This window comes from Gamsiella multidivaricata (assembly GCF_025024155.1).
Source record: "Gamsiella multidivaricata strain RSA 2152 chromosome Unknown BC939scaffold_38, whole genome shotgun sequence".
Classification (NCBI taxonomy): Eukaryota; Fungi; Mortierellomycota; class Mortierellomycetes; order Mortierellales; family Mortierellaceae; genus Gamsiella; species Gamsiella multidivaricata.
This window is the reverse complement of record NW_026251746.1, coordinates 290,626-312,452: the sequence shown is the minus strand read 5'-3', so window position 1 is coordinate 312,452 and position 21,827 is coordinate 290,626. Positions and strand designations below refer to the sequence as shown.

At 49.1% G+C, this 21,827-nt stretch overlaps 9 protein-coding genes across 9 annotated transcripts; 4 read left to right on the top strand and 5 right to left on the bottom strand.

The window, feature by feature from the left end:
• Nucleotides 1–1,059, bottom strand: BC939DRAFT_181265 (uncharacterized protein). Its single transcript, XM_051550449.1, has 2 exons — nt 457–1,059; nt 1–196 (listed from the first exon to the last, which is right to left on the bottom strand). Exons 1-2 carry the CDS (start codon nt 880–882, stop codon nt 110–112), a joined length of 513 nt encoding a protein of 170 aa, XP_051411584.1. The 5' UTR covers nt 883–1,059; the 3' UTR covers nt 1–109.
• Nucleotides 1,060–1,568, top strand: BC939DRAFT_181239 (uncharacterized protein). The gene has a single exon (XM_051550448.1). It carries the CDS (start codon nt 1,238–1,240, stop codon nt 1,505–1,507), a length of 270 nt encoding a protein of 89 aa, XP_051411583.1. The 5' UTR covers nt 1,060–1,237; the 3' UTR covers nt 1,508–1,568.
• A 50-nt stretch (nt 1,569–1,618) lies between these two features.
• BC939DRAFT_424583 (Zinc/iron permease) lies at nt 1,619–3,380 on the top strand. Its single transcript, XM_051553141.1, has 3 exons — nt 1,619–1,732; nt 1,852–2,796; nt 2,870–3,380. Exons 1-3 carry the CDS (start codon nt 1,648–1,650, stop codon nt 3,211–3,213), a joined length of 1,374 nt encoding a protein of 457 aa, XP_051411582.1. The 5' UTR covers nt 1,619–1,647; the 3' UTR covers nt 3,214–3,380.
• Nucleotides 3,381–4,104: 724 nt separating this feature from the next.
• Nucleotides 4,105–7,417, bottom strand: BC939DRAFT_411777 (kinase-like domain-containing protein). The gene is made up of 3 exons (XM_051552943.1): nt 5,724–7,417; nt 5,123–5,617; nt 4,105–5,039 (listed from the first exon to the last, which is right to left on the bottom strand). Exons 1-3 carry the CDS (start codon nt 6,958–6,960, stop codon nt 4,450–4,452), a joined length of 2,322 nt encoding a protein of 773 aa, XP_051411581.1. The 5' UTR covers nt 6,961–7,417; the 3' UTR covers nt 4,105–4,449.
• A 256-nt stretch (nt 7,418–7,673) lies between these two features.
• On the bottom strand, nt 7,674–10,589 carry BC939DRAFT_503813 (uncharacterized protein; the record flags this gene model as incomplete). Its single annotated transcript, XM_051560443.1, has 2 exons — nt 7,674–9,136; nt 9,212–10,589. The coding sequence occupies 2 exons, from the start codon at nt 10,587–10,589 to the stop codon at nt 7,674–7,676; spliced, it is 2,841 nt and encodes a 946-aa protein (XP_051411580.1).
• A 1,100-nt stretch (nt 10,590–11,689) lies between these two features.
• BC939DRAFT_397900 (CYTH-like domain-containing protein) lies at nt 11,690–12,673 on the bottom strand (the record flags this gene model as incomplete). Its single annotated transcript, XM_051552392.1, has 5 exons — nt 11,690–11,761; nt 11,871–11,942; nt 12,030–12,159; nt 12,244–12,441; nt 12,543–12,673. The coding sequence occupies 5 exons, from the start codon at nt 12,671–12,673 to the stop codon at nt 11,690–11,692; spliced, it is 603 nt and encodes a 200-aa protein (XP_051411579.1).
• Nucleotides 12,674–13,128: 455 nt separating this feature from the next.
• On the top strand, nt 13,129–13,857 carry BC939DRAFT_477767 (uncharacterized protein; the record flags this gene model as incomplete). Its single annotated transcript, XM_051558705.1, has 1 exon — nt 13,129–13,857. The coding sequence occupies one exon, from the start codon at nt 13,129–13,131 to the stop codon at nt 13,855–13,857; it is 729 nt and encodes a 242-aa protein (XP_051411578.1).
• Nucleotides 13,858–13,948: 91 nt separating this feature from the next.
• Nucleotides 13,949–15,939, bottom strand: BC939DRAFT_453750 (uncharacterized protein). Its single transcript, XM_051555968.1, has one exon. The coding sequence runs from the start codon at nt 15,856–15,858 to the stop codon at nt 14,098–14,100; it is 1,761 nt and encodes a 586-aa protein (XP_051411577.1). The 5' UTR covers nt 15,859–15,939; the 3' UTR covers nt 13,949–14,097.
• A 3,247-nt stretch (nt 15,940–19,186) lies between these two features.
• BC939DRAFT_517326 (glutathione synthase) lies at nt 19,187–21,827 on the top strand (the record flags this gene model as incomplete). Its single annotated transcript, XM_051561168.1, has 9 exons — nt 19,187–19,470; nt 19,586–19,661; nt 19,885–20,033; nt 20,138–20,263; nt 20,349–20,429; nt 20,526–20,609; nt 20,708–20,777; nt 20,878–21,151; nt 21,279–21,827. 9 exons carry the CDS (start codon nt 19,187–19,189, stop codon nt 21,584–21,586), a joined length of 1,452 nt encoding a protein of 483 aa, XP_051411576.1. The 3' UTR covers nt 21,587–21,827.

Genomic DNA, 21,827 nt, shown 5'->3' with positions numbered 1-21,827 from the left:
TACAGAGATTGACACAAAACCAGAAAAAGACAAACAAGCAAGGTGATAAGCATGTGTTGGCCATGTAAGAGATATGGAAAAGAGGAGCGCAGACAGGCAGGGAATAAAATCAGGGGGTTAAAGGTTGCGAAGGGTTCATCCCAGCTCCCTTGGTTAGCCCAGCCAATAGTGGGAAATAAGAACAGGTCCTTTTGTTCTAACGGGAGAGAATAGTGTGGTGTGACGATGATGTCAAATGTTCGGACCCAGGAAACCAACAAAAAAAAGCCTATCCCAAACAAGGAACAAAAAAAACCAAATGGAACCAAAAGAGCCAAGAACCCAAGCGAAGTTTCAGCCACATATGCATCAATGTCTGACCCAGGTGTCTTCTCGGCTCCACATATCACAAACGAAAGAGAATAAAGGACAAGTAGAAAGGGATTAATAAGCAGCCCAAGAGCATTGTCCACTTACATCAATGTGCTCGGGGATAGGGACTTCACGAGCAGCCAGACATTCTAGGAAAGTCGACTTTCCAGATCCATTAGCGCCGATAAGACCATAACGACGACCAAAGTTGAAATCGATATCGGTATTGGAGATCAACTCGCGACCATGAAAGGACAGCGAAAAGGACTCGATCTTGATATCGCGAGAGAGGGGTTGAGAGGTCAGGACACCGGTTGAGTTGCGGTCACCGCCCTTCTTCTTGGCGATATCCATGGCATTGAGTCCGGGGATGAGAGCATCGGCATCGTCAGCCTCGGGTCCGTCCGATGGGGCGGGAGTGTTGCGACCATTTGTGGTGGCGGGCGACGAGGCGCTTGATGACTTTTTGGCAGCCTCCTTGGCGGCCTTGGCGGCGAGACGCTTCTGCTTGGATGCAGACAATGCAGACATTACGGTATTACGAAAAGGGGGGAGGTGAAGGATGAAAAGAAAGAGAGAGGGTGAGTGGGGAGGAAGCGTGGAAGGATGCGGACAAGCGCGGAGTGAAGGAAAAAGAGGGTGATGGCGATCTGATGCCTCAAAGAACGGAAAAAAGAAAAAAAAACTGCGGTTCAGGGGCAGTCACTGCACGTGAATGCACAGAAGGACAGGAACCGCAGTCGAGGTGAATGGGCCAAGGGCCAAAGGAATGAGGAAAACGGAAGGAGGCCTGCAAACAACCTTCATCAAAAGGGTGATGCAATGAGTTGCTTCGCCGAGAGACTGCTTTGCTCTCAGCGTCGAGTCGATACCACCCTCCGTTTACATGTACAACGGGCCAAGGCGCACGCACCACACCTCGGCCATCGTGAACCGACTGCTTTTATTTGAATTTCTTCTTTTCTCATTTCAGCACCCGCGCCCCTGCTTCTCGGTCCCTTTAACGCCATCTACCGCTGCATCGAAACACTCCTCCACCAGAAGCAGTGCAGGCAGGTGTAAAGTGTCTGGATGGTATGTTGGACAGCTTAGCGGATATGCGTACACTTCTGGACCACATCACGGCTGGTCAATGTCAACCAACCCTGCTTGCTGAATAAGACCCCTTTTGCTGTGCCACCAAAATGCTGTCAAACATCCCCGTGCGAGTACCCTACTGGTTGTGACAAATACTTTTGTCCTCCCTTTGCCTGCTTTTTTTTTATATTCTTTATCTCTCTCCTCGTCAAAATAGCAATGCACTATCCGCAATTCACATTCGCACAACAGCACACAATGTCGCATTCGCTCCCTGATACAGCTCTCTGCAGCGCAGGCACTGGTAAGCAGCAGAAAACTGTCATGCAAAGCAGTTCCATGTTCTGTTGGACTCTGCACTCCAGGCCTTGTCCCAAGTAACAATGAACACCAACCCATCTTTCTCCTGTATGCTCCGCGAAGATTTGCAAGATCGTACGCACTACAGACTAGCGCTCCACATAGTAGGAATTTTCATCATCCTCGCTGCCAGTGCCGCCGGTGTGTTCATGCCTTTGATCGCCTCCCGATTCCAGAGACTCTGCTTCTCATCCAGGCTCTTGATTCTTGGAAAACAGTTTGGTATTGGAATTATCCTCGCCACTGCTTTCATTCACATGATGCCGACTGCCATCACCAATCTATCCTCGCCATGCTTGGGACCCATCTTTTCGGAAAACTACACAGCCTTTGGTGGACTACTCATCCTGTCATCGTCGCTCTTCATGCACTGGATCGAGTTTATGGCCATAGACCATCATCAACAGTGCCATGAGACCGCGGCTGACTGGGGGACTTCTCTACCGGAAGATGAGCGGGTCAGTTTGGATCTGGATGGACTTGAACCTACAGGCGCTGCTTCTGCTCTATATCCCGGACACACGCTCACTGTACTGGACGAACCCATGCGTCGAAGATCATCATGCTCTTCAGCGTCGCCCTGCGTCCTGGATCACGACAACTTGGCTACTCAAAGCGGGTGCTCTACGTTCGAGCCGGAAATGGCGCAGAGTACGACGTGTGTGCTTCCAAGTGCAGTTTTGATCCAACGTACGCCCGTCAGGACAAGTGTCAAGTCATATGGCAGCATTCAAGCGGACAACCGCGCTGGAGACACGACGTCCGCGCCTCTCGCAGAAGACTACACTGAGATTAGTGATCGCCATCATCATCATTTCCAGGAAACCAGACACTCACACGCTCATGGTTTAGAGTTGCTGAATGACTCGCAACGACGAATTTCAACCTATATCCTTGAAGCCGGTATTGCAGCTCATTCGGTGATCATTGGTGTGTCCCTTGGAGTATCCTCGGAAGCTGAGTTCATGGGCCTTCTGACAGCATTGGTCTTTCACCAGTTCTTCGAAGGTAAGGTCCATTTGAAAGCGGCAAGTACAGGTGTTTGAACCGATCCTAATCGGATATCATCTCTTCTCTCTAGGTTTTGCATTAGGCGCGAGGATTACAGATTTGGAGTTCGAAAGGACAAAGACCCACTACTGGCTGGCAATCGTCTTCTCGTTGACAACGCCTATTGGAGCGGCCCTTGGCGTAGCGATCTGGAGCTCGTATGATCCATCCTCCGCTTTGGCCATCTTGGTCGAGGGTGTCTTTGATGCGATTTCCACAGGGATCCTGCTATACATGGGATACGTCAATCTTCTGGCAGTCGAGTTCAACCTGAACGACGATATCCGGAAAGAGAGCACTAGGGTCAAGTCCATGTGTTTCATGGCCCTCTGGACAAGTGCGGCTGTCATGGCTGTACTTGGTCGCTTCGCTTGAGACAGTACATCTCCAATGCGGCACGGGAACGTCAGATATCGTCTACAGCATTATCCGGAAGCTAAATGTCCAGGATCCTTCCACTGGAAGGCTCTCGTCCGTGCGCAAAGTATGATTATTACACTGTTGCTCAACCTAGGAACTCAATAAATAAAGTTAAGCAACGATAAAAAAAAGAATGCTTTGGTCATCCTGCCTCAAATGACAGCGTCTATTCCCAATGTGCGTTCAACGGATGAAACCGTCAGCCTTAGATCCATATCTCATTGACTTTCCAACCAGCACGATGACTGCCCTATAACTGTGACTGATGTCATCTCGCTCTTGTCGACTGCATCAATCTCTGCTTGACGTTTGGTGCGTTCTGCTTCTCCTTTACTCGCACTTCTCCATCCGGCGCGTCTTTTCCACTCGCCTCTCCACTTCTGGAGAGACATATTTGTCCCAGATCGTATGAAAAGCATAGCAGCGGAAAATATGGATCGAATCTACACTGTCGCCGTATTTCTCTGTGAATATGCCTAATAATTACGTCCGCTATGTGCAGTTTGTCCTGAGATCAATGTAAGTCGGGTCCTTGTGGTTTAACGTGTTAATATGACCCAATGCTTCCAGGACCTTTATCTAAACCACATTGCCTGTTTTGATTTAGGGAACCTCAATATCTTTTTGATAGCGACGCGGAGGACATGACCGAGCACCAATAACATAGACATCACTACTGAGGAACCTCCTAAGCCCAAAAAGAGGAAAATGACGACTATGAACGACGGTGTCTTGGATGACAACGACCGCTCCCAAGGCTATGTATTAAATGTAAAATAAAAAATATATTTTACAAGAGTGGCACGCACGGCGACTATGACGCTAAAAAAAAAAAAAAAAAAAAAAAGCTGTAAAAACTATCTAAAATACTATGTAAAAAACGAACTTAAAAAAACAAGTATTTTAAACCGTAAAGAAAGGGTGCCTGGGAGACTAGGACTAGCACGAACGAAAGGAAATAGCGGCATCTAATGCTAGTCGTGAACAGCTGCCATCAATTTGAACGCCTTTACAACTGTTTTAGAGTGCGTAATGTGAATTTCCAGAAACCAAGCCATTAGGGCCTCGAATCATCTTATTTCTTGTCATGAGAGAAGTAAGTTTGTTGAGATAAATGGCCTATTATTCGAATTAACAATACAGGAGGAGGATATGATATGGTGGCCTATGCATGAAAAGATCTGAAATAGGTCATATGGCTTTGATGGTGAGGTCCTCGAGAACAGCACTGATTTTTTCAAGATGTTCCTCGCTCTCACTGATAATTCTTGGTCCATGTCCTGAATTGCTCTCGTCCGATACTGCATCCAAACGTATACCCTGCTTGGACAACATGGCCGCACTGACCACATCGTGGAAGCTAAACCTAGGATTTTTGATACCATCAACACTCGCCACCTCTACCATTCTTGCACCTCCTTCCGACGTTGAGTCCAGAGATACTCCCTGCGTGTGGCCATGTTGCTGAGCCCCCTGCATCCTTCGTAGAATACCGACGGCCCGTACAGCCTTCTTGAACACATTCGTGGCGTTAAAGTTCTTGCGAACACTAGGCAGAAGATCAACACTATCCGAGGGCGAAGCTGGTGCTGTAAGACCTTGATCCAGCACGGTACGAAACCATGGATGGGAAAGCGCCTGAGTTGCTGTGGGCCGCTTTTCTGCTGGCCGCACGAGTAATGAGTCGATAAATTTTTTAGCGAGCGGGGAAATATCTTTCCAGTATTCATCCTCGTACTCGTATTGTCCAGCAATGATGTTCTCGAACAAGGTAGGCTGATCTATAATAGTAAAGAAGGACATTAGGACAAAACTCTGGACAAAGAATGGCATGAGAGCAATGAGCGTTTCTCGGTGTATGTACCTTCTCCCCAAAAGGGTGCGTATCCGCAGAGGAGTGTGTAGGCAATGATACCAACACTCCACATATCGACGGGCTTGCCATGTCCAATTTTCTCCAAAACCTCAGGTGCAACATATCCCGGCGTACCACAAGCGGTCATCAACACATCGTTTCCATTCGTGAGAATCTTGCTCAATCCGAAATCTGTGATCATGAGTCGCGCATTCTCGGTGGTGTCGAAGAATAGCAGATTCTCCGGCTTTAGATCTCGGTGCACGATGTCCATGCTATGCAGATACTCGACTCCCAGCAAGATCTCGTGAATAAGGCGTGCAGCATCGCCTTCCGTATACGAGCCCTTATTCAGGAGCTGTTCAAAAAGCTCCCCGCCTGCTGCCAGATCCGTGACAAGATAGACGGCGTCCTCGGTCTCAAACATCTCCAAGAGCGACACGCAGTTTGGATGGCGTACCTTGGATAGAACTGCAATCTCTGTATCCAGCATAGCACCTTTCCCTGTTGGTTTAACAAAAAAGGCACAATCGTTGGGTAAGTCGCGGGACACTGTAGAGTTCGATCCGATCAACTGCCTTTCACGAGAACCATGCCGATGCATGCCTACCTTGCAATGTCTTTTTGAGGATGGTTTTGAGCGCATATGATCTATCAGTGCTCTTTAGCTTGATTTCCTTGACGGTTGCGAATGTGCCAACGCCCAACACATGGTCTGTGACTTCATAGAGCTCCAGCAGTTTTGGGTGCATCCGTGGCCCTCCGCGGTTCTTTTTTTTCTGCAGTGCCGATATTGCTACTGCTGCTGGTGGAGTTGCGGTGTGTGTGTGTATGCTTTGGTTTTTCACTGCAGTATGTTCATCGCCGTGGGTTCGATCGTTGCTGGGTTGCTCCTGCTTGTTATCATGGTGATCAGTAACATGGTTCTTGATCTTGTCCAAAATTTTCATCACCTTGGGTGCATGTTGGATGGACTGTACAAATTCCTGGGGTCGCTGTTGGTCGTGCTCCTGCTCACTGGCGTTGCGGGGCGCGATCTCGTTGTTATCCGCGCGTGCTTGCAGATACTGGAAACTTAAATCGACCGGCTCACCAGGTTGAGGCGGGGCTAGTGTCGATGGTTCTGCGGCTTTCTCCTTGCCCTTTTTGGGCTGCTCAGATGCAGTTCCTTTCACAGAGCGCGAAAGTCGCTTGAAGAACCGAGTTACAGGTCTGAGGGATTGAGCAGCGCGTCTGCAGAGCGTTTTTGGGTGTGACCGAGAGGGATGCCGTGATGAATGCTCCGAACCCTGCAACTCTCGTTGGTGTGGTTGGAAGACAAAGTACTTTTCGACTGTTGATGGTTCCTTATTTGTCGCTGATGACAATGCAGAGGGAAGGATTGAGATGCCTTTGAAGGTCGATGGCGCAGCAACACCGACTCCTGACACAGCATTTGATGGCTCTGCTGGTGCGGCAGAGGCCGACTTTTGGCGGATTTGATCGAGAAGAATCTGTGAATAGTTAGTGATATTCTTGTGGACGGATGGATGGTATGGCACAAGGTAGTCTGGGTTGAGCTGCGTGGATGGCCAGGCTGGTAGGATGGGCGACGGCGACTCTGGCTCGGAGGCGAAGAAAGGCTGTACCGTGTAATTATTTGGGCCGTTATAGGTGTAGTGGTCTACTGCATCGTGATCGAGACCCTCTTCTGCGTCTTCATCCTGGGTGTCGAGCGGTTGAAGAGCAGGGCTGGAGTTTGAGACAGACGCACAGACGACTCCGGTGCTCGTCTTTGCAGTCGGGATGGAGATCGTCAATGGCGGTGAAGGCAGTGGCGATGTCGATATCGCCTGTGATGAAGTCATGGAGGAGGGGTCTGCTGCCGGAACTGAGACTGGAGCTGGAACTTGAACTGAAGCTGACCTTGACCCTGGACCGGGCTGGGTGGCGATGCGGTGTGGTCGAGAATGGCGGTGGGGGTCCTGTCAGCACTCGAGTACGGCTTATGGATAGGGCCTTGCTGGATTCTGCAGCTCGTGGAGAGAGAAAGAGAAAGAGAAAGAGAAAGAGAGGGATGAGGGGAGGAATGAGATGCAGGCGCAAGGGAAGGATGGGCAGTACATGGTATGGCGGGAACACCTTCTTTAAAGTTGTGTCCACTCCATGAATTTTATTGCTGCATCCGTCTGGTGTGCTGAAGAACGAGAGAGCGTTTGTTCATTCCAGGAGCGAATCAAAATCCAGCAGCTCAGCCTACCCTCGGCACTCGTTGAGCACCACGCAATGCCGTAAGCATGTCAACCTTGTTCTTTTCATTATGTCGCATGGCGCTGCTCTCGCCCATGCACCCGGTCTTCATGCCTCTAAACTCGTTAAAGGCAAGGACCGCGGACTTTTCCATTTAGCGGAAAATGATTGTCCGTGTGTTTTATATATCCAGATAAAGAAACATTATCAAGGGTACCATCCTCCCTCTCGTGCATGCTTCTTTGAAATGAAATCTTTGTTAAAAAAATTATATACAAGCGACGCGTGAAGCGACAGAAAATAAAGCATCCAAGGTAATGACGCTCCTTGTTCAGCGTCGACCATTGCGGCGTCGACCGCTTGAACTCACTGTCAGCTCGTACGGCGGACACTCGCCCTGATCTCCCAGGTCATACTCGTCTCCACTAAATGCCAGACCCAAATCTCTGGCCATCATTGCCGGACTAGCCAATCCTGCGCTCAACAACAGCTCCTCCTCTTCCTCTAAATCTCCTTCTTCAGGAACCATCACGATGATGGGTACCGAGAGTCGGATACCCCGCGAGTACACCTTTTCAGCACGAATCTTGACCACAATCTCATACGAGACTTCGAGCAGTGGAGCATTCAGGATTGAATAACCGGCCGTGTGAGGGATAAGCACAGGGATGGTCTTTTGAATCTCACGGTCGACGGCCAAGCTACAGTTGATGAGAGTCTTCGATTTCGACACCTTCTCGCGCTGATGCTGAACAATGGGTAGTGGGGTCTGTATCAAATTGATTGGTACTGCTGTGGAGGGAGTAGGCAAGTCGGTATCCGGGCTGTACTGGATGATACCCGAGCTCAATGGCGTGTTGTTGCTATCACTGCTGCTGGAGTGAACGGATCCCCATTGGCTTGAGATTGAGGCTATACTATTGGGGCTCGGCATTCTCGACCCATGCACGGAACCCTCCGGAGAGTCGCCGCCCTGTTCACTTGTAGGAGTTGTTGGGAAGTTCGATCCATACGGCGATGCAGGCGGCGATGGTATCGACGTATCCGGTTGCTGGCTATGAGGTCTGTTACGATTCGAAGAACTTCTACGCCTTTCCTGATGTCGTCCGCCGGCGCGTTCATCTGCCAGAGAAACCTCCATGGCGGTTTCAGGTACAACTGAAGCAGCCAATACTGGGTCCATGAGATAGCCCTGCCCTGCAATCCCCATTGCTCTGATCTTCGATAATCCCGAGCCATAGTGAAGGCACCTGCACAATGTTGTTTCTACAGTCACCTGCTTTGCATCGGAGTGGTTGACGATATGAATGACCAACGGAACTATTCTACCTGGACGATAGCCTTGCTTGGGAACCCATGCATGCGCCTCCATGAAGCCCGTCGACCAGAGCCAGTGTCCAACATTGGCGCGCACAGACTCTGTCTCGAACGGGATGTTGTATAAAGGCATATATGCGGGGTCGTTCATCGGCATCAACTTGACAACCTGTGTTGCCGATGTGAATGTTGGCTCGACAACGAGTGCCTTTGGATCGTAGGGGTCCGGACTCGGTAGAATCTGTTTCATAATTGCCCTGAGCTGATAACTAATGTTGCCGACTGGATCAGAAAACGATCCTGGAAGAGACATAACGGTGTTTGAGGGAATGCGGATGGAGAAAGGAATCACGTAGTTTCCAGGCTGCATCAAAACTGCTTTAGGCTCTGCTGGCGGCGTTGCTGGAGCTGGCGCGGATCCAGTTTGGCCATTACGGCCTTCCCGAGAGGACCGTCTGCTATGAGTAGCGATAGAGACTGCAGAAAGTATGATGTTAGCCAAGAAGATATATCGAAAGGGTCAGTTAGTGCAGAAATCGGACGCCATCCTACCATTCTCAGAGCTATTGGTCGCGCTTGACGTTGGAATTGGCGCGGACGATGTACTTGCTTCTGCAGCTATATTGATAGGAGCTGTTGAATCCGGCACTGTTGCATCTCCTTGTGAGTGAACGACCGAGTCTGTGCTGGAGCTCTCTTCCGACGACCGTCCGTTGATAGTGGAAGTAAAGATTCGCTCATAATTTGGTGGATCGTATGATGGTGCCTCTGGCTGTGACGGATCGTCATCCAAAGGAAACTGATTTAAGGTGCTGATATTAATCATGCTCATGTTACGTCCAGCTCTTCCTGGCGTGCCTCCAAAGCTGCTGATGGGTGTATCGACATTAGCCGAGAAGCTGGCTCTTCTGCCTCTAAGATCAGCTGGTGTAGGTGAAATAGGTCTATTCAAGCACAATGTTGACGTGCTATAACTTGATGAGTAATAAGGCGAGGGCATCGAGAGTGCCCTGGACATCTGCTCAGCTGAAGGTCTTTGTGGACTCCCTTGTGCTGCTATAGTTGCTGCCACTGCTGCTGCGATGGTATTCTGGATCGGGATGGCAGGGGAGCGTGCTCTGTCCTGTATCGCATTCGCACTCGTTACACTACTGCGCCGACCACGTCCTCTGCTTGATGTATCCTCATTAGCTGCCGCTGCCGGTGCTGGTGTAGTATGTCGTCTGGTCGTATTGGTCCTGGCATTAGTGACTGAAGCCGTCGCCACAGTCTTGCACTCTTCTAAAACAGAAACTGTCTTCATGGATCCCAATCGCGTCCCATCTAGCGCTGTCACCGTTCCCGTTAGACAAATCTCGATAGAGTGGACAGGAGTGGCCTTGGGCAATTCCAAATTAATCTGACCACGTACAGATTCTCCAGGCGCCATCACCGGCGGTGAAAGGACAGGGTTGCCCATGGCATCCTGTAGCGAAATGCGCAGTTGTGGGGTGCGGTGCGTCTTGTACTTTGGTGGAGGGGGGTGGCTGGTACTGCGATTGCGCTGCCGCCTTGAGGAGGACACCGCTCCTTCTCCTATGGCCGTTGATGAAGAGGGACGTGGAGAGGGTATATTGATCCCTACCGAGGACACATTCACGGAAGAGGTGCTGGTAGCGGGATTGCTGCTGATGGCTGAGCTTGAGGATCGAAAGAAAGAGCCTTGCTGGTACAATGAGGAACCATGCGAAGCAGGCGGCGATGATCCAAAGAGCGTGGACGAGGCGACTGAATTAGCAACAGACGCTGCCGTGAGCGAGAGCCGCCGGGTAAAGATGCCACTGGTTCTTATCCTTGTAGGCGGTGATGAGGCCATGGGGGAAGAAGTAGAATGGATATATGGCTCGTACAGCGGATTATTCGGAGGATAAACGACCCGAGAGGTAGCCATGGTGGTGAAGTGCTGCTTCTACAGATTATAGATGTCGGCTCCAGTGAGTACCAACCTCTCGCGACCAGTCTGGATGTTATGAAGCGATTGGGCCAGCTGTAAGAACTGAGAGATGGGTTATGCGAGATAATAGGGTGCCTGGCTACAAAGTGCACAAGTGTGGAATATGGTATGTGATATGAAGGTAGACTGAACAGGACTACCAATGATCTCGCGACTGGTTTGCGTGTCCTTTCAAAGTGGTCAACAATAAAGGCCAATAGTTTATGAAGAACTGTCAAGAGGGTATAGTACAATACTTGAATGTTGTGGGCAGAGTGGAGGAAGAGGAGGAAAGGAGAATCCCAATAGTGTCTCAATGAAGAAGAAAAGAAAGAAAGAAAAAAAATAGGGGTAATAGTGTCCATGCTTGTTTGTGCATCTGCAGCTCCAGGTCCGCTTGTTTTGTTCCTGGTCATGATCAGGACATGGGCCGTAGTCTTTTTTTTTTATCGTGTCTAACGCAGTCTGTGTTCACAAATAAGCATCAGAGGCAACAAAGGGCGATGATATAAAAGGATGGCGACATGGTGTGTTTCCATCCCTACGCACGTTATTGCTCTGGCCTTTCGCCCCAGGTTTCCGAAGGTGGATTGGGTGGTTGGGCTGGTCACATTTTTTTGTTCTTTTGCCTCCTTCCTAAATGTTTTCTCCGATGGCATTGACACAAAGGAGACCAAAACGACAGACCAGCAGCAACAGGAGACCAAGTAAGGATGTGAAGTCAAATAGGACCGAGACTGCACACTGAGGCACCTGAATGTTGCAAGAGCACGCACAACAAACCAAAAAGCAAAGGGGGTGGTCATTCGCTCTTTAATCCATATACCATGCATGGAGCCCTGCAGTTTAGGGGCTGAAGGTGGATAGCAGGGTCAGCACATTATCACAGGGTCATTTTTATTTTCAAACATAGTCCGGAGTGGTTTACCACGCGCGATCTCGCCTCTTTCCGTGTCCATCAGCACACGGGGCAACCGAAAAGACGAACTCCTAGGCAGAGCCATCTTGTCTGAGTCTAGCTCCGCGCGGTCTATGCCATTCTCTGCTCCAGTTTGACTCTAGAGGAGCGTCCCGTAGATCATGTTCTCAAATTTGTTTCTCTGGCTGTTGCCGTGAGCCACTCCATGCTCCTGGAGCAATGCGGTCCTAGAAATAAAACACATTGATATCGATCCCGGGATGGTTAGTTGCTCTATCCTGCCGCCCGTAACATGCAGCCCATGTCATGATCCATATCACTTGCAGTTGCTCTTTAGCTTTGTCCGGATCTGTAGACTCGATTTCGACCTCATAAGCCGTTCCGTGAGGATACTATCGCAAGTAGAGTAGAAAATATAGGATATGCTTCAATTCGGCTATTCAATCATAAATGAAGACAGAAACACACGCTCAACTTACAATTGTGCGGTCGACCTCGACAGTGTACTCTTTCCATTGAAACTTGTGCCGCACGTTCCTGAATCGTCCCATATCTAAGTATCCATTGGGGCATGGTACCCGCTCGACGATCTTTTGTAGCAGACGATGCCTATCAAATTTAATAATGCGTATTTGCTCAGCCTGTGTTGGATTCGACCTCTCATATGTCCTTGTTGGTGCCAGTGCGACTTACGATTTGGCCACTTCGGGGATGATGTTGGGACTCTCAATAATTTGCATAGCAATATCCACGTCGATGATTTGCTCTTCTTCCTCAACCATGGCGATTCCATTGATCAGCACCGCGTTGCCTTTCAGTGCTACGACTGCAACGGGCTCCTTTCCGGTTTTTTCAATGATCCTGATACGAAATACGAGTTGGTTCTTGATGCTAGTATGGATCAATTGATGCAGATAGACAGAATCAGCCACCATCCCCTCCATGGTGACCAAAGTGCCGTTGGCACCATCTGCAATATCCGCGATACTCACAGCTCCTTGCCAACTCCATCGAAAAAGACATTATCTTGGTCCTCTATGCTGGTAGGGCTACCTCCAAGCGCACGCTCCAGCTTAGCGGCCTCGTCCTCCGAGGGCAGTCTGATCTTGATTTCGATTTCCATGACGACGAAAGATGAGTAAACGGAGTACTCGCCGCCCTCCCTGACCAACATTCAGCACAACAGTCACCGACTTCAACAATGGCACCATGGTACCGTGGTTCGTCAAGTAAATTATCATCATTACCCGTTGAGGCCGGCTCAAGGTTATCTGAGAGCAAGAACAACTAAACTGAACCCCCATAGTAATGCTGTCATGGCCAAACAACACCCTCCACCCATTTCTCCTGAACATCACCCCCCTTCCAACACAGACCACTCACGCGGAGGTGCACACCGTTAATCCTCGTGCAATTCACTTGAGAGTGTACCTTTTGTTCTTCGCTCCTTATTCTTTCTTCTCCTTACTCATCTCCGTGTCCTTGGCCACTTCCTCTATACCTCCATCTTAAATAACCACAGCCAACTGTGCTCACTTCACTCTTGTTTTATTTTTAACTCGACCGACAACTATAACCATGGCTGGCCGGAAACATGCAGTCGAGGGCTTGACAACGAGGCATGTCGTCTACCTGGTCGTGATGCACATGATTGGCGCCATGATTCTTGATGGAGGCATCAACTTTGGGCTTGCCACCGCAATGTACAAGAACACAAGTAAGGCCATCTTTCTTTGGCCTTTGCCGAACACCCTGGCCGGAGACGCTGCTGTCACCATTATCATCCAACAGGCCCTCACTTGGATTCTGGACCGATTGGCCGTCAATGGAGACCTCAAGAAGGGGTTGGTCGCTCCACTCAGGATGCCCAAGAATGCCAATCCAGTCGTCCGTTGGTTTGTGGGGCTTGAGCATGTAGGGATACACAAGACCCTGAAGGAAAAGATTGGGTACTATCTCAATTTTCACGGCAAGCGCATTGCGGTTCTGATCCTGGCCACATTTATCCTGTACTGGCCCATCACGATCGGCATCCTGTCGGGGCTCAAGATCCATAGCATTGGCAAGGATTACAGTAGCATGGGTGGCGACTTCAACACATGGCCGCTTCCACAGATCTTCAAGGGCGTGTATGGCTTCGCTGTCGGTATGACAACACCTTTCGTCAGCTATATTGCATTGATCTACCAGGGCGAAACGGAACAAGCAAGCCCAGATTTGACGGAGCTGTCAGAAAGGACCAGCGCCGGGGCTCCAGAGTCACAGCCAATTTTGGACGACGAGGAAGCCAAGTTGGCAAATGCCTAGCTGTATTGCATTCAGACTGAGAGCTATCTGGGTATTTTAAACAGCAATACATTAGACTTCAGCTCATATTTTTATCTTCTCTACTGCTGTATAATTTTTTTTTTTTTTTAATAAAAACCCTCTCTCCACCTGTGCGTCAAGATAATGGCTTTACTGCTGTTGCACAGTAAGAACTGATATATGTATACATTTATGGCATGCTGGATAGGAGTAGAATGAAGATACAGGGATATGCGTGACCTATGAGCAGAGGTCGAGTTTGTGAATGAGTTCTGCTGAAAAGCTGTCAACTGGGGTCTCACCCGTGTAGTGGACATGGTCCTGAGTGCTGTTCTTGAAGGGGATGGTGATATCGAATGTCAAAAGTCGGTCAACCATACCTCCTCCCCCGATTTGAGCATTAATAGTGTCGATCATACCGTCCACCAGCTTATTCCAATACAGAATCCGATGGTTCGTCCTCCAGTGTTGGTTTGAATCGTCCGTCCATGCTGATGCGCTCACCCATATGACCTTGAGGCTGTTCATTTTGTCCTGGTTGTTTCCATCAGAGTTCAGCTCCCGCTGCTTTCGAATCTCGACCAGGCCGTCCAACACAGCCTTCACCCGCTCTACATACTGCTCGGTAGGCCAGTGCCCAAAGAACGATCCAAATCCGAGAACGACAGTGTCCGCATCTTCCAATACACTGAGATCCGCGACTGTGGCAACCTGTAGGTCCTCGACCGTGTATCTAATGCGCGCCAAGGTGTCGTTTAGTGAGGCATCAAGGTCGCTTCTTGCCTCGACCTTGCCAGCCTTTATAGTATGGCTCCGCTGATCCTGGATACGTGCATCGATGCCGCCCGATCTTCCCTGCAGTCTCTGCATGACTCCGCTGAAAATCGTCCTGACATGAGAATCGCCGACAAAATATATCGACCGAGCATTTTGCAAGCACTGAGCCGCCTCTGCCTTCTCGGCCTTAACATCTTTGCTGTCCGAATTGGTGACGGGCTCGAACGATGTCTGCGCAGGGTAGAACCTGCAGCGAGGCCGCGCTGGAATCCATTCGTATGGATGGCCCACTGCCTGCCATACAGACTCTATTGGAAGCCTGGCTCTGTAGATGCCGTACTGATGTGACTGCTGAGTTGGTGCTCGCGAGCAAGTATCCCTGGTGCCTGCTAGTCCCTGGGCTTCGTCCATCGCCACCCAAGATACACAATGTGGACAGACATTAAAGTGGTAATAGTGCTGCTCCGCTTGTTGCTGCTGCGTTCCGGCAACAAGGATGTCGTTACCGAGATATTCTGGCGACCCTTTCTCAGAGGCGATCTCGTTCAGTGCATCGTATCCTTGATAGGTGTGGAGGACTTTCTGAACCCAGAACCGGCCAGGTCGACTGATCAAGTAAGGGATGGCATAGGTGCAGTTCCCTAGTGATTGTTGTTGCATCAGTGAGAGTCGCTCGGGGCCAACAAGGATAATACGGAAGGTGTCTGGGCCGAGATATGAAGTCGCATACTGACTCGTAGCGGCGTCCTCGGCAAGTGACATGCCCGCCTTCAGTTGGCAAGTCCCAGTCTGCAGTATGTCCTTGCCGGCGAGGGGCTGTAGCCGCTGAATACGAAAATATCCTCCTGGATAACATGATAAAGAATCCACCACCGGTTCACCATCCTTCTGGGTAGGGTTGTTCCCTGGTACGGTACAGTGCTGTATGATCCAGCCGCTGGTGCTGTTGAGTGTCTGGCAGCCGGTCCATTGTTTAAGGCCTGTCCTCGTAAAGTCTGGCTGCGTAGCAGAGGTGAAAGATCGATCAAGTAAGACGCAAGCGCGGTCTGTTTCGATTGTGTCCATGGGAATCGCCTCGGGGACGGGTGCGCGAGTGAACTCTGCACTGAATCGTCCTGACCAGCCAAAGTAGTAAATTAGCTGCGCGGAACCGAAGACGCCGATAGCAGCGAGGATGCCGTGCTTGAGGCGCTTCCGCTGGCCTGTTGACGATACGTCTGTCATTCCTTTTCTGTGGCTGCGGCAGTAGCAGTAGATGCAAGGGCGTGGGATGATGTAAAAGTTGGAAGAAGTGATGGAGAAAGCTTGATGAACATCTATTTTCAGAGCATAAGGTGTACATGCCCACCAACGATAATATAGTTGGATTGTAACAGTCGAGCCTGTCAGTCCCGTATTCAATCCAATTGAACTGGTGTTCTACGTTATATCCCAAGCCTATGACAATCAACGAACACATCCATATCGTCCAAAGCGACCTGAAGGCCAGTCTTCGACAGAACATTGTAATTGGTTTCCTGTATGTCAGCGGCGGCAGACATGAACTCGTTTACAGCGCTTTGGAGATATTCTTGAGAATAGACCCCTTCTGCGTAGGGACTTGAAGGTGGTGGCGGGAATCCCTCGATGGGAACTTCCTTCTCGACGGTGCGGTTACGGAGAACGAGTTCGACCACCTGCATCTCTTGGTGGATCTCTTGGTGGATTTCTTGGCTGTAGTGGGCCTTGAAGGACCGGATAATCCTAGCATCGAGCGGCTGGCTCATGAATGTTGTATTTGGAGGTAGCCTGATGATGGAGATGTTGAGGAAGCCCCATTCTTCGCATCTGCCGTGTCCTGGCGCGCTGTCGATCAGCAAAGCGATCTTGCGTCTCTTCCTGTACATGTTCTGGTCTAGCTTCCAGAGCCAATTGGCGAACAGTTCGCGTCCAACATAACCGCTTCCTTAAAAGTCGGCATCGATAGCCTTCAATGTCGCTTAGGCCAAATCGTTCAGACAGTGCTTAACTATTTGATTTGCACTAACTATCACACTGCTTAAACGATACTGCGTTACTTACAAAGGACAAAAAGATTGCGTTTGTCTGCGCCTGTGGCATTACTGCACAGCAACACCGACACTCGAGCAATCTGAGTGGCCTTTTTGCCACGAATCGAGCCAGTAGCAAAGGCTTTGTTGGACATAGCCTTTAGAAAGAAACCCGTCTCATCGTAATTGTAGATACTGTCAGGGCTAAGGCCTCGAGCGCTATTTGGATCTGCTCAATTTGAGTCCGATAGAGATCTAAGTTGACCGATCCACATTCACCATGGCCGATGTATCTCCTGAACGCTCGCTATCTTCTGGACTTTTGGAGCCAACCATTCGAAAAGACAATCGGCTCTGGCTTATGCTCGAGACGAAAGAAATCTTTTATGAGGATCCACATCACCACAGCAGTTCCTTTCAGGGCACAGTCTGACACGTTGATACCTATCAAATTATATGGATTAGGGAATATGCTTTCAGAAACGAGCAAACTATACCTAAAGATTCCCGCTGTTTATACCAGGCATAAACGGCCTCTTCCACAACCGCCATTGGTCTTGGCCTGTTGCGTACAATCGCCCTTGTTGCCACAGGCGGTAGCGTCGCCACTACTTGATGGATCTTGTCTTCCTTTTTAAGTATATTGGCGGCTATTTTGGGATGCATATTCAACATTTTTGGAGCCATATGGATTGTGTTCTCGCTCTGCGTTGGTATTTTGAAATGAAATGCATCTTATCATGAAGTGTATACTTCGTTTGGGATTTGTGTGATTTGGAAGCCGAGGCGCCAAGGCTAGAGCGTTCGACGTCGGGCGGTTTGGGGGCCGGAGCTACGTGACCAACGCGTTTTCTTTTGGGCATAGTGGAGATAGAGGAAATGATGGGCTCGAAATGAATGTATATGGGAGCAAAAGTGTTGAGATACATGACCCTTTAATGTTTAAAACACCAGCTTCAATTGGATTGAATACGGGACTGGCTCCTCTCAAAATGGAGGCCCGATTATACATGATGGCCCATGGTGCAGAGTCCAGGTTCGTGTGAGAACTATACAGGACGTGTGATCAATGCTCTCCTTTCACTGCGGAATCAGCTTCTGCACTGGCCAACCCCAGAAGGATGGCATAGACACTCTGGAAGGATGGCATAGACGCTCTGGAAGGATGGCATAGACACCCTAGAAAGATGGCCGAAAAGGGGCTGTTGGCCGTGTTGGATTTGTTGACGGAACTACGTTGCCTTTCGCAAAACGCCCTGCGTACATGGTTGGTCGTCCAAGGGCTTCAGGTACGATATATAAATTGGCTTTACCTGGCTGTGGAAAAGTAATGGTATACTAACTTCGGTTTATTTTCTGTCCTAGATCGATGCCATGACCACTCCGTTTTTGTTCAAACTGATCCCTGGATCCGCCAGAAGGAGTACTTTTCTCCTTCGCAACGTCTTCTCGCCGACTCCGCCTACCCAATCTCGATAGTGACGGTGCCAGTTATCAAGGGCCAATCTCTCACTCAGGACGAAATGGACTTCAGTCGCTGCCTCACCAATGTCCGCACCTGCAATGAGAATTGCATTGGCATATTAAAACGTCGCTGGAGATCGTTGACAGAGCTACCCCATGTAATCAGGGAGGACACCTGCTGGGCCGACTATAGGAGAGTCCTGGACTGGACGACTGTTTACATGATTCTCCACAACTCTTTGATTGACGAGGGTGACGAGCTGCCAACGGAACCAGAACACGACAATTTTGTCATCTTACATACTCACAGAACCAAGACACATGAATAAAACTATGGGGTTTACAGATAAGCATGGCGACATTTTATTGAGACCTAGCAATCGCATCAGAAGTAACGGGCCTTGCGGATGTTGCGGATGAGGGCGTCAAGTAGCCGGCTTGCACTAAAGAGCTGAATGCCAATAGCCGAAGTTTCTCATCCCTCTCTGCTGTAAGCTTCCTAGCTTGGTTGAACACTGATGCTAGCGCAAGCATTGAGTCGCAGTGCACATGAACTATGTCTTGACGTCGATGTTTGAATTCCTTTTCCGTAAATCCTTCTTTTAAAAGTGGGAAACTCGTATTGGACGAAGAAAACTCGTCAATGCTCTTTCTTTTCCAGATCGCCACAGTAGATCGCCGGAAGTTTTTTGGAGTACTACTTGCGGCCTTGCGCACTGCGTCTATCTGCAGCTCCTCGTCTTCTTGCTCTGAGCCCTGTTATTCCACGTTTGATATATCTCCATCTTCCAGCTCCCCTAAGTCCTCATCATAACTATCGTCTTCGTTACTCTCAGAACTAAGAAAATGGCACTAGTCGAACATCTCCACCCAAGGATGTCCCTGAAATAATGGATGGAAATAAGGAAGCAACTGTAATTGGATATAAACTCTATTGAAACCCTTACTTCGGTTGCGCAGACAGCTCTCACATCGCTCCATCCAACTTTTGAATCCTCTCCACTTCCTCAATTTACATTTCTGTACTTCCCACGTTACCACAACTATCGCCGCCAAGAATGTCCGACCTGGCATCAACTTTGACAGAAGAACAGCTCCAGATCCTCAAGGACGCTGCCCTCGACTTTGCACTTTCGCACGGTCTCGTTGTCCGTCCTCCTTCCACGAAGGACACGCAGGATCCTATTCTTGCAGGAGGTGTCATCAATGCCCCCGTCTCGTTGTTCCCCACTCCCTTCCCTATCAATGCCTTCAACGATGCAGTTAAAATTCAGCCCTTGTTCAACCAACTCGTTCATGACATCTCAGAAGACGACGCCTTCTTAAAGGAGATTATGGAAAGGTGTGTTCTACCGGGTCTTTTTTAGGCTACGCATGTATGGCAGTCGAAAGGGACGCGAATATTTGTCAGGCGCGGTTGTTGACTTCCAATTGCTTTGCTGCTACAATGGACATAGTCTTTCGACCGTCGACGACTTTGTCAAGCGCCTTTACGATTTGTACCTCATTGTGAAGAAGGAAGGTATTGCTCAGGTAAATAATCGTGAACATAACTGAGATGTACGTTGACTTTTTGGCCAGGGAAGGAGCACCGATAGCATTGATGGATGGCGCCATCGACGCTGTTACTCCTCGCTTTCTAGAGAGCAAGCTGACGTGCCCACGCAATAAAGAAGACGTCTTATGATCTGTAGATTAGGACGCGTTCGGATGGACTGCTTTTGCTTACAAATTCTTTTCTGCGCAACCAACCTAGCCTGCTTCGCTTGGAGTACATCGGTCCGATTACATTATCCACTTGAACCAAGGACAAGAGTTCTCAGAAGCAAAGATCAAACAGGTTGAACTTAACACCATCTCTGTTTCCTTTGGAAGTCTCTCCTCTTTGACAGGAGACCTCCATAGGTATGCTGAGGATACTACACTAGGATTGTAGCATCTCCACTGCAAACAATCGATCAGTCATATGAAGCGACGCTAATTGTTGTTAACACTTGCCCATGATGTAGATATCTTCTGGCAATTACAGGGTATTTTACGAATAAGCTGGATGTCTCTGCACTCCCTAGCAGTGAATCTATCTCGTCAATTGCCTCTGGATTAGCTTCCGCACACCAGCTTTATGGATCGAAGACGTACGTGAGCTGTGATAAAATTAATCAGCATTAATCTACGCTCTCAGAACAGCAATGCTGACACGCGCTTTTTTTTTTTTGTCAGTGCAAAAGTCATGATGGTGGTCCAACCAGGAGAGCGGAATGCTTTTGACCAGCGATACATCGAATATAATCTGTTGAACAAGTATGAATGGGCACGCTATTCAAGTTCGAAAACCATATGATGTACTCTTTGTCTACAATGATACTGAGCAGTACTTGATCAATCGTTTCACCCTAGGCATGGAGTCGTGTTGATCCGCAGAACCCTTGCTGAAATTGCGGAACAAGGACGGCTGGATCCACAGACGAAGGCGCTATACGTGTATGTGAATAGGTTGCAGGGGTGGCCACATGGTTCTGCTTGTATCATGCCAGGACGGTTAACTAACGTATACCTGACGCTATTTCTATTGCAAACAGTGATGACCAAGAAATCTCTGTTGCATATTATCGATCTGCGTACGCCACCACCGATTATCCTACTGAGAAGGTATATCGATACTAATAATGGATAATATTGTCAATTAGCCAGCGCGAATAGGGGAACAAACTTCTGACGCGCCGATAAACCCGCTTTATTATTTCGATAGGAATGGGAAGGGAGACTACTTGCAGAGAGATCTTTAGCGATCAAATGCCCTACAATTGCATACCAACTAGTCGGGGCCAAGAAAGTGCAGCAGGTTCTGGCAGCCCCAGGTCAGTTGGAGCGTTTCGTGAAGGATCCAGAAGCGGCCGTACAGTTGCGCGAATCGTTTGCTGGACTGTACCCTCTGGATAACTCGCCTGAGGGACGGGCTGCTTATGAAGCAGCTCTAGTCAACAGTGATGAGTTGGTTATGAAGCCCCAGCGTGAAGGGGGAGGTAAGGATATGAGGACATTGCTACGATTGCGCTTTCGTCTGTGGCAAAAAGGAGACGTCACCAACTTTCAACTTTCAACTTTCGAACTAATTGCACCAAACATTTTTTTTCTCATCCCATTGTAAAGGGAACAATATTTACGGGAAGGATATCCAGGAAGCATTGAAAAAGCTGACAGCAGAACAGAGAAACGCATATATTCTGATGGATATCATCCGTCCTCCTATCACGAAGAACGTTCTCCTGCGTAAAGGAGAAATCCAGCATGCGGACGTTGTTTCGGAATTGGGCATTTATGGGATATATCTACACGACGGTCAGAGCGTGGTTCGGAACGACAATGGCGGCCATTTACTTCGCACCAAGGGCGTCGAAAGTAATGAAGGCGGAGTGGCCGCAGGGTTTGCGGTCATTGATTCCCCCATGCTCGTTTAGAACTTGCCGCTTTATATCCAAATACATAAATTAAATGTCTATCCAGTACTTGTATGTGTTTGCTTCTGAAAGAGAGATGCGGTCAAGGTGACACGTATCTACTGCAGCGAATAAGAGAAGAATCGCAAGATTAGATTTCGCATCAAGCTATCTACGGAGAGTTATCGTATGGCCATCGCACGAATCAAACTCAAGTAAGGACGATAGGCTGTCGCTGCTGGAAATGTGCTGTATCTGACGT

Excerpts from the sequence above, each read along its gene's own strand:
- BC939DRAFT_424583 (XM_051553141.1), top strand. The coding sequence starts at position 1,648 with ATGCACTATCCGCAATTCACATTCGCACAACAGCACACAATGTCGCAT. Across the intron at positions 1,733-1,851 it reads TCTCTGCAGCGCAGGCACTG|ATTTGCAAGATCGTACGCAC; the intron begins GTAAGCAGCAGA and ends TGCTCCGCGAAG. Across the intron at positions 2,797-2,869 it reads CTTTCACCAGTTCTTCGAAG|GTTTTGCATTAGGCGCGAGG; the intron begins GTAAGGTCCATT and ends TCTTCTCTCTAG.
- BC939DRAFT_453750 (XM_051555968.1), bottom strand. The coding sequence starts at position 15,858 with ATGACAGACGTATCGTCAACAGGCCAGCGGAAGCGCCTCAAGCACGGC.
- BC939DRAFT_181239 (XM_051550448.1), top strand. The coding sequence starts at position 1,238 with ATGTACAACGGGCCAAGGCGCACGCACCACACCTCGGCCATCGTGAAC.
- BC939DRAFT_181265 (XM_051550449.1), bottom strand. The coding sequence starts at position 882 with ATGTCTGCATTGTCTGCATCCAAGCAGAAGCGTCTCGCCGCCAAGGCC. Across the intron at positions 197-456 it reads CTATCCCCGAGCACATTGAT|AACAAAAGGACCTGTTCTTA; the intron begins GTAAGTGGACAA and ends CTCTCCCGTTAG.
- BC939DRAFT_411777 (XM_051552943.1), bottom strand. The coding sequence starts at position 6,960 with ATGACTTCATCACAGGCGATATCGACATCGCCACTGCCTTCACCGCCA. Across the intron at positions 5,618-5,723 it reads CCTCAAAAAGACATTGCAAG|GGAAAGGTGCTATGCTGGAT; the intron begins GTAGGCATGCAT and ends TTAAACCAACAG. Across the intron at positions 5,040-5,122 it reads CGCACCCTTTTGGGGAGAAG|ATCAGCCTACCTTGTTCGAG; the intron begins GTACATACACCG and ends TTACTATTATAG.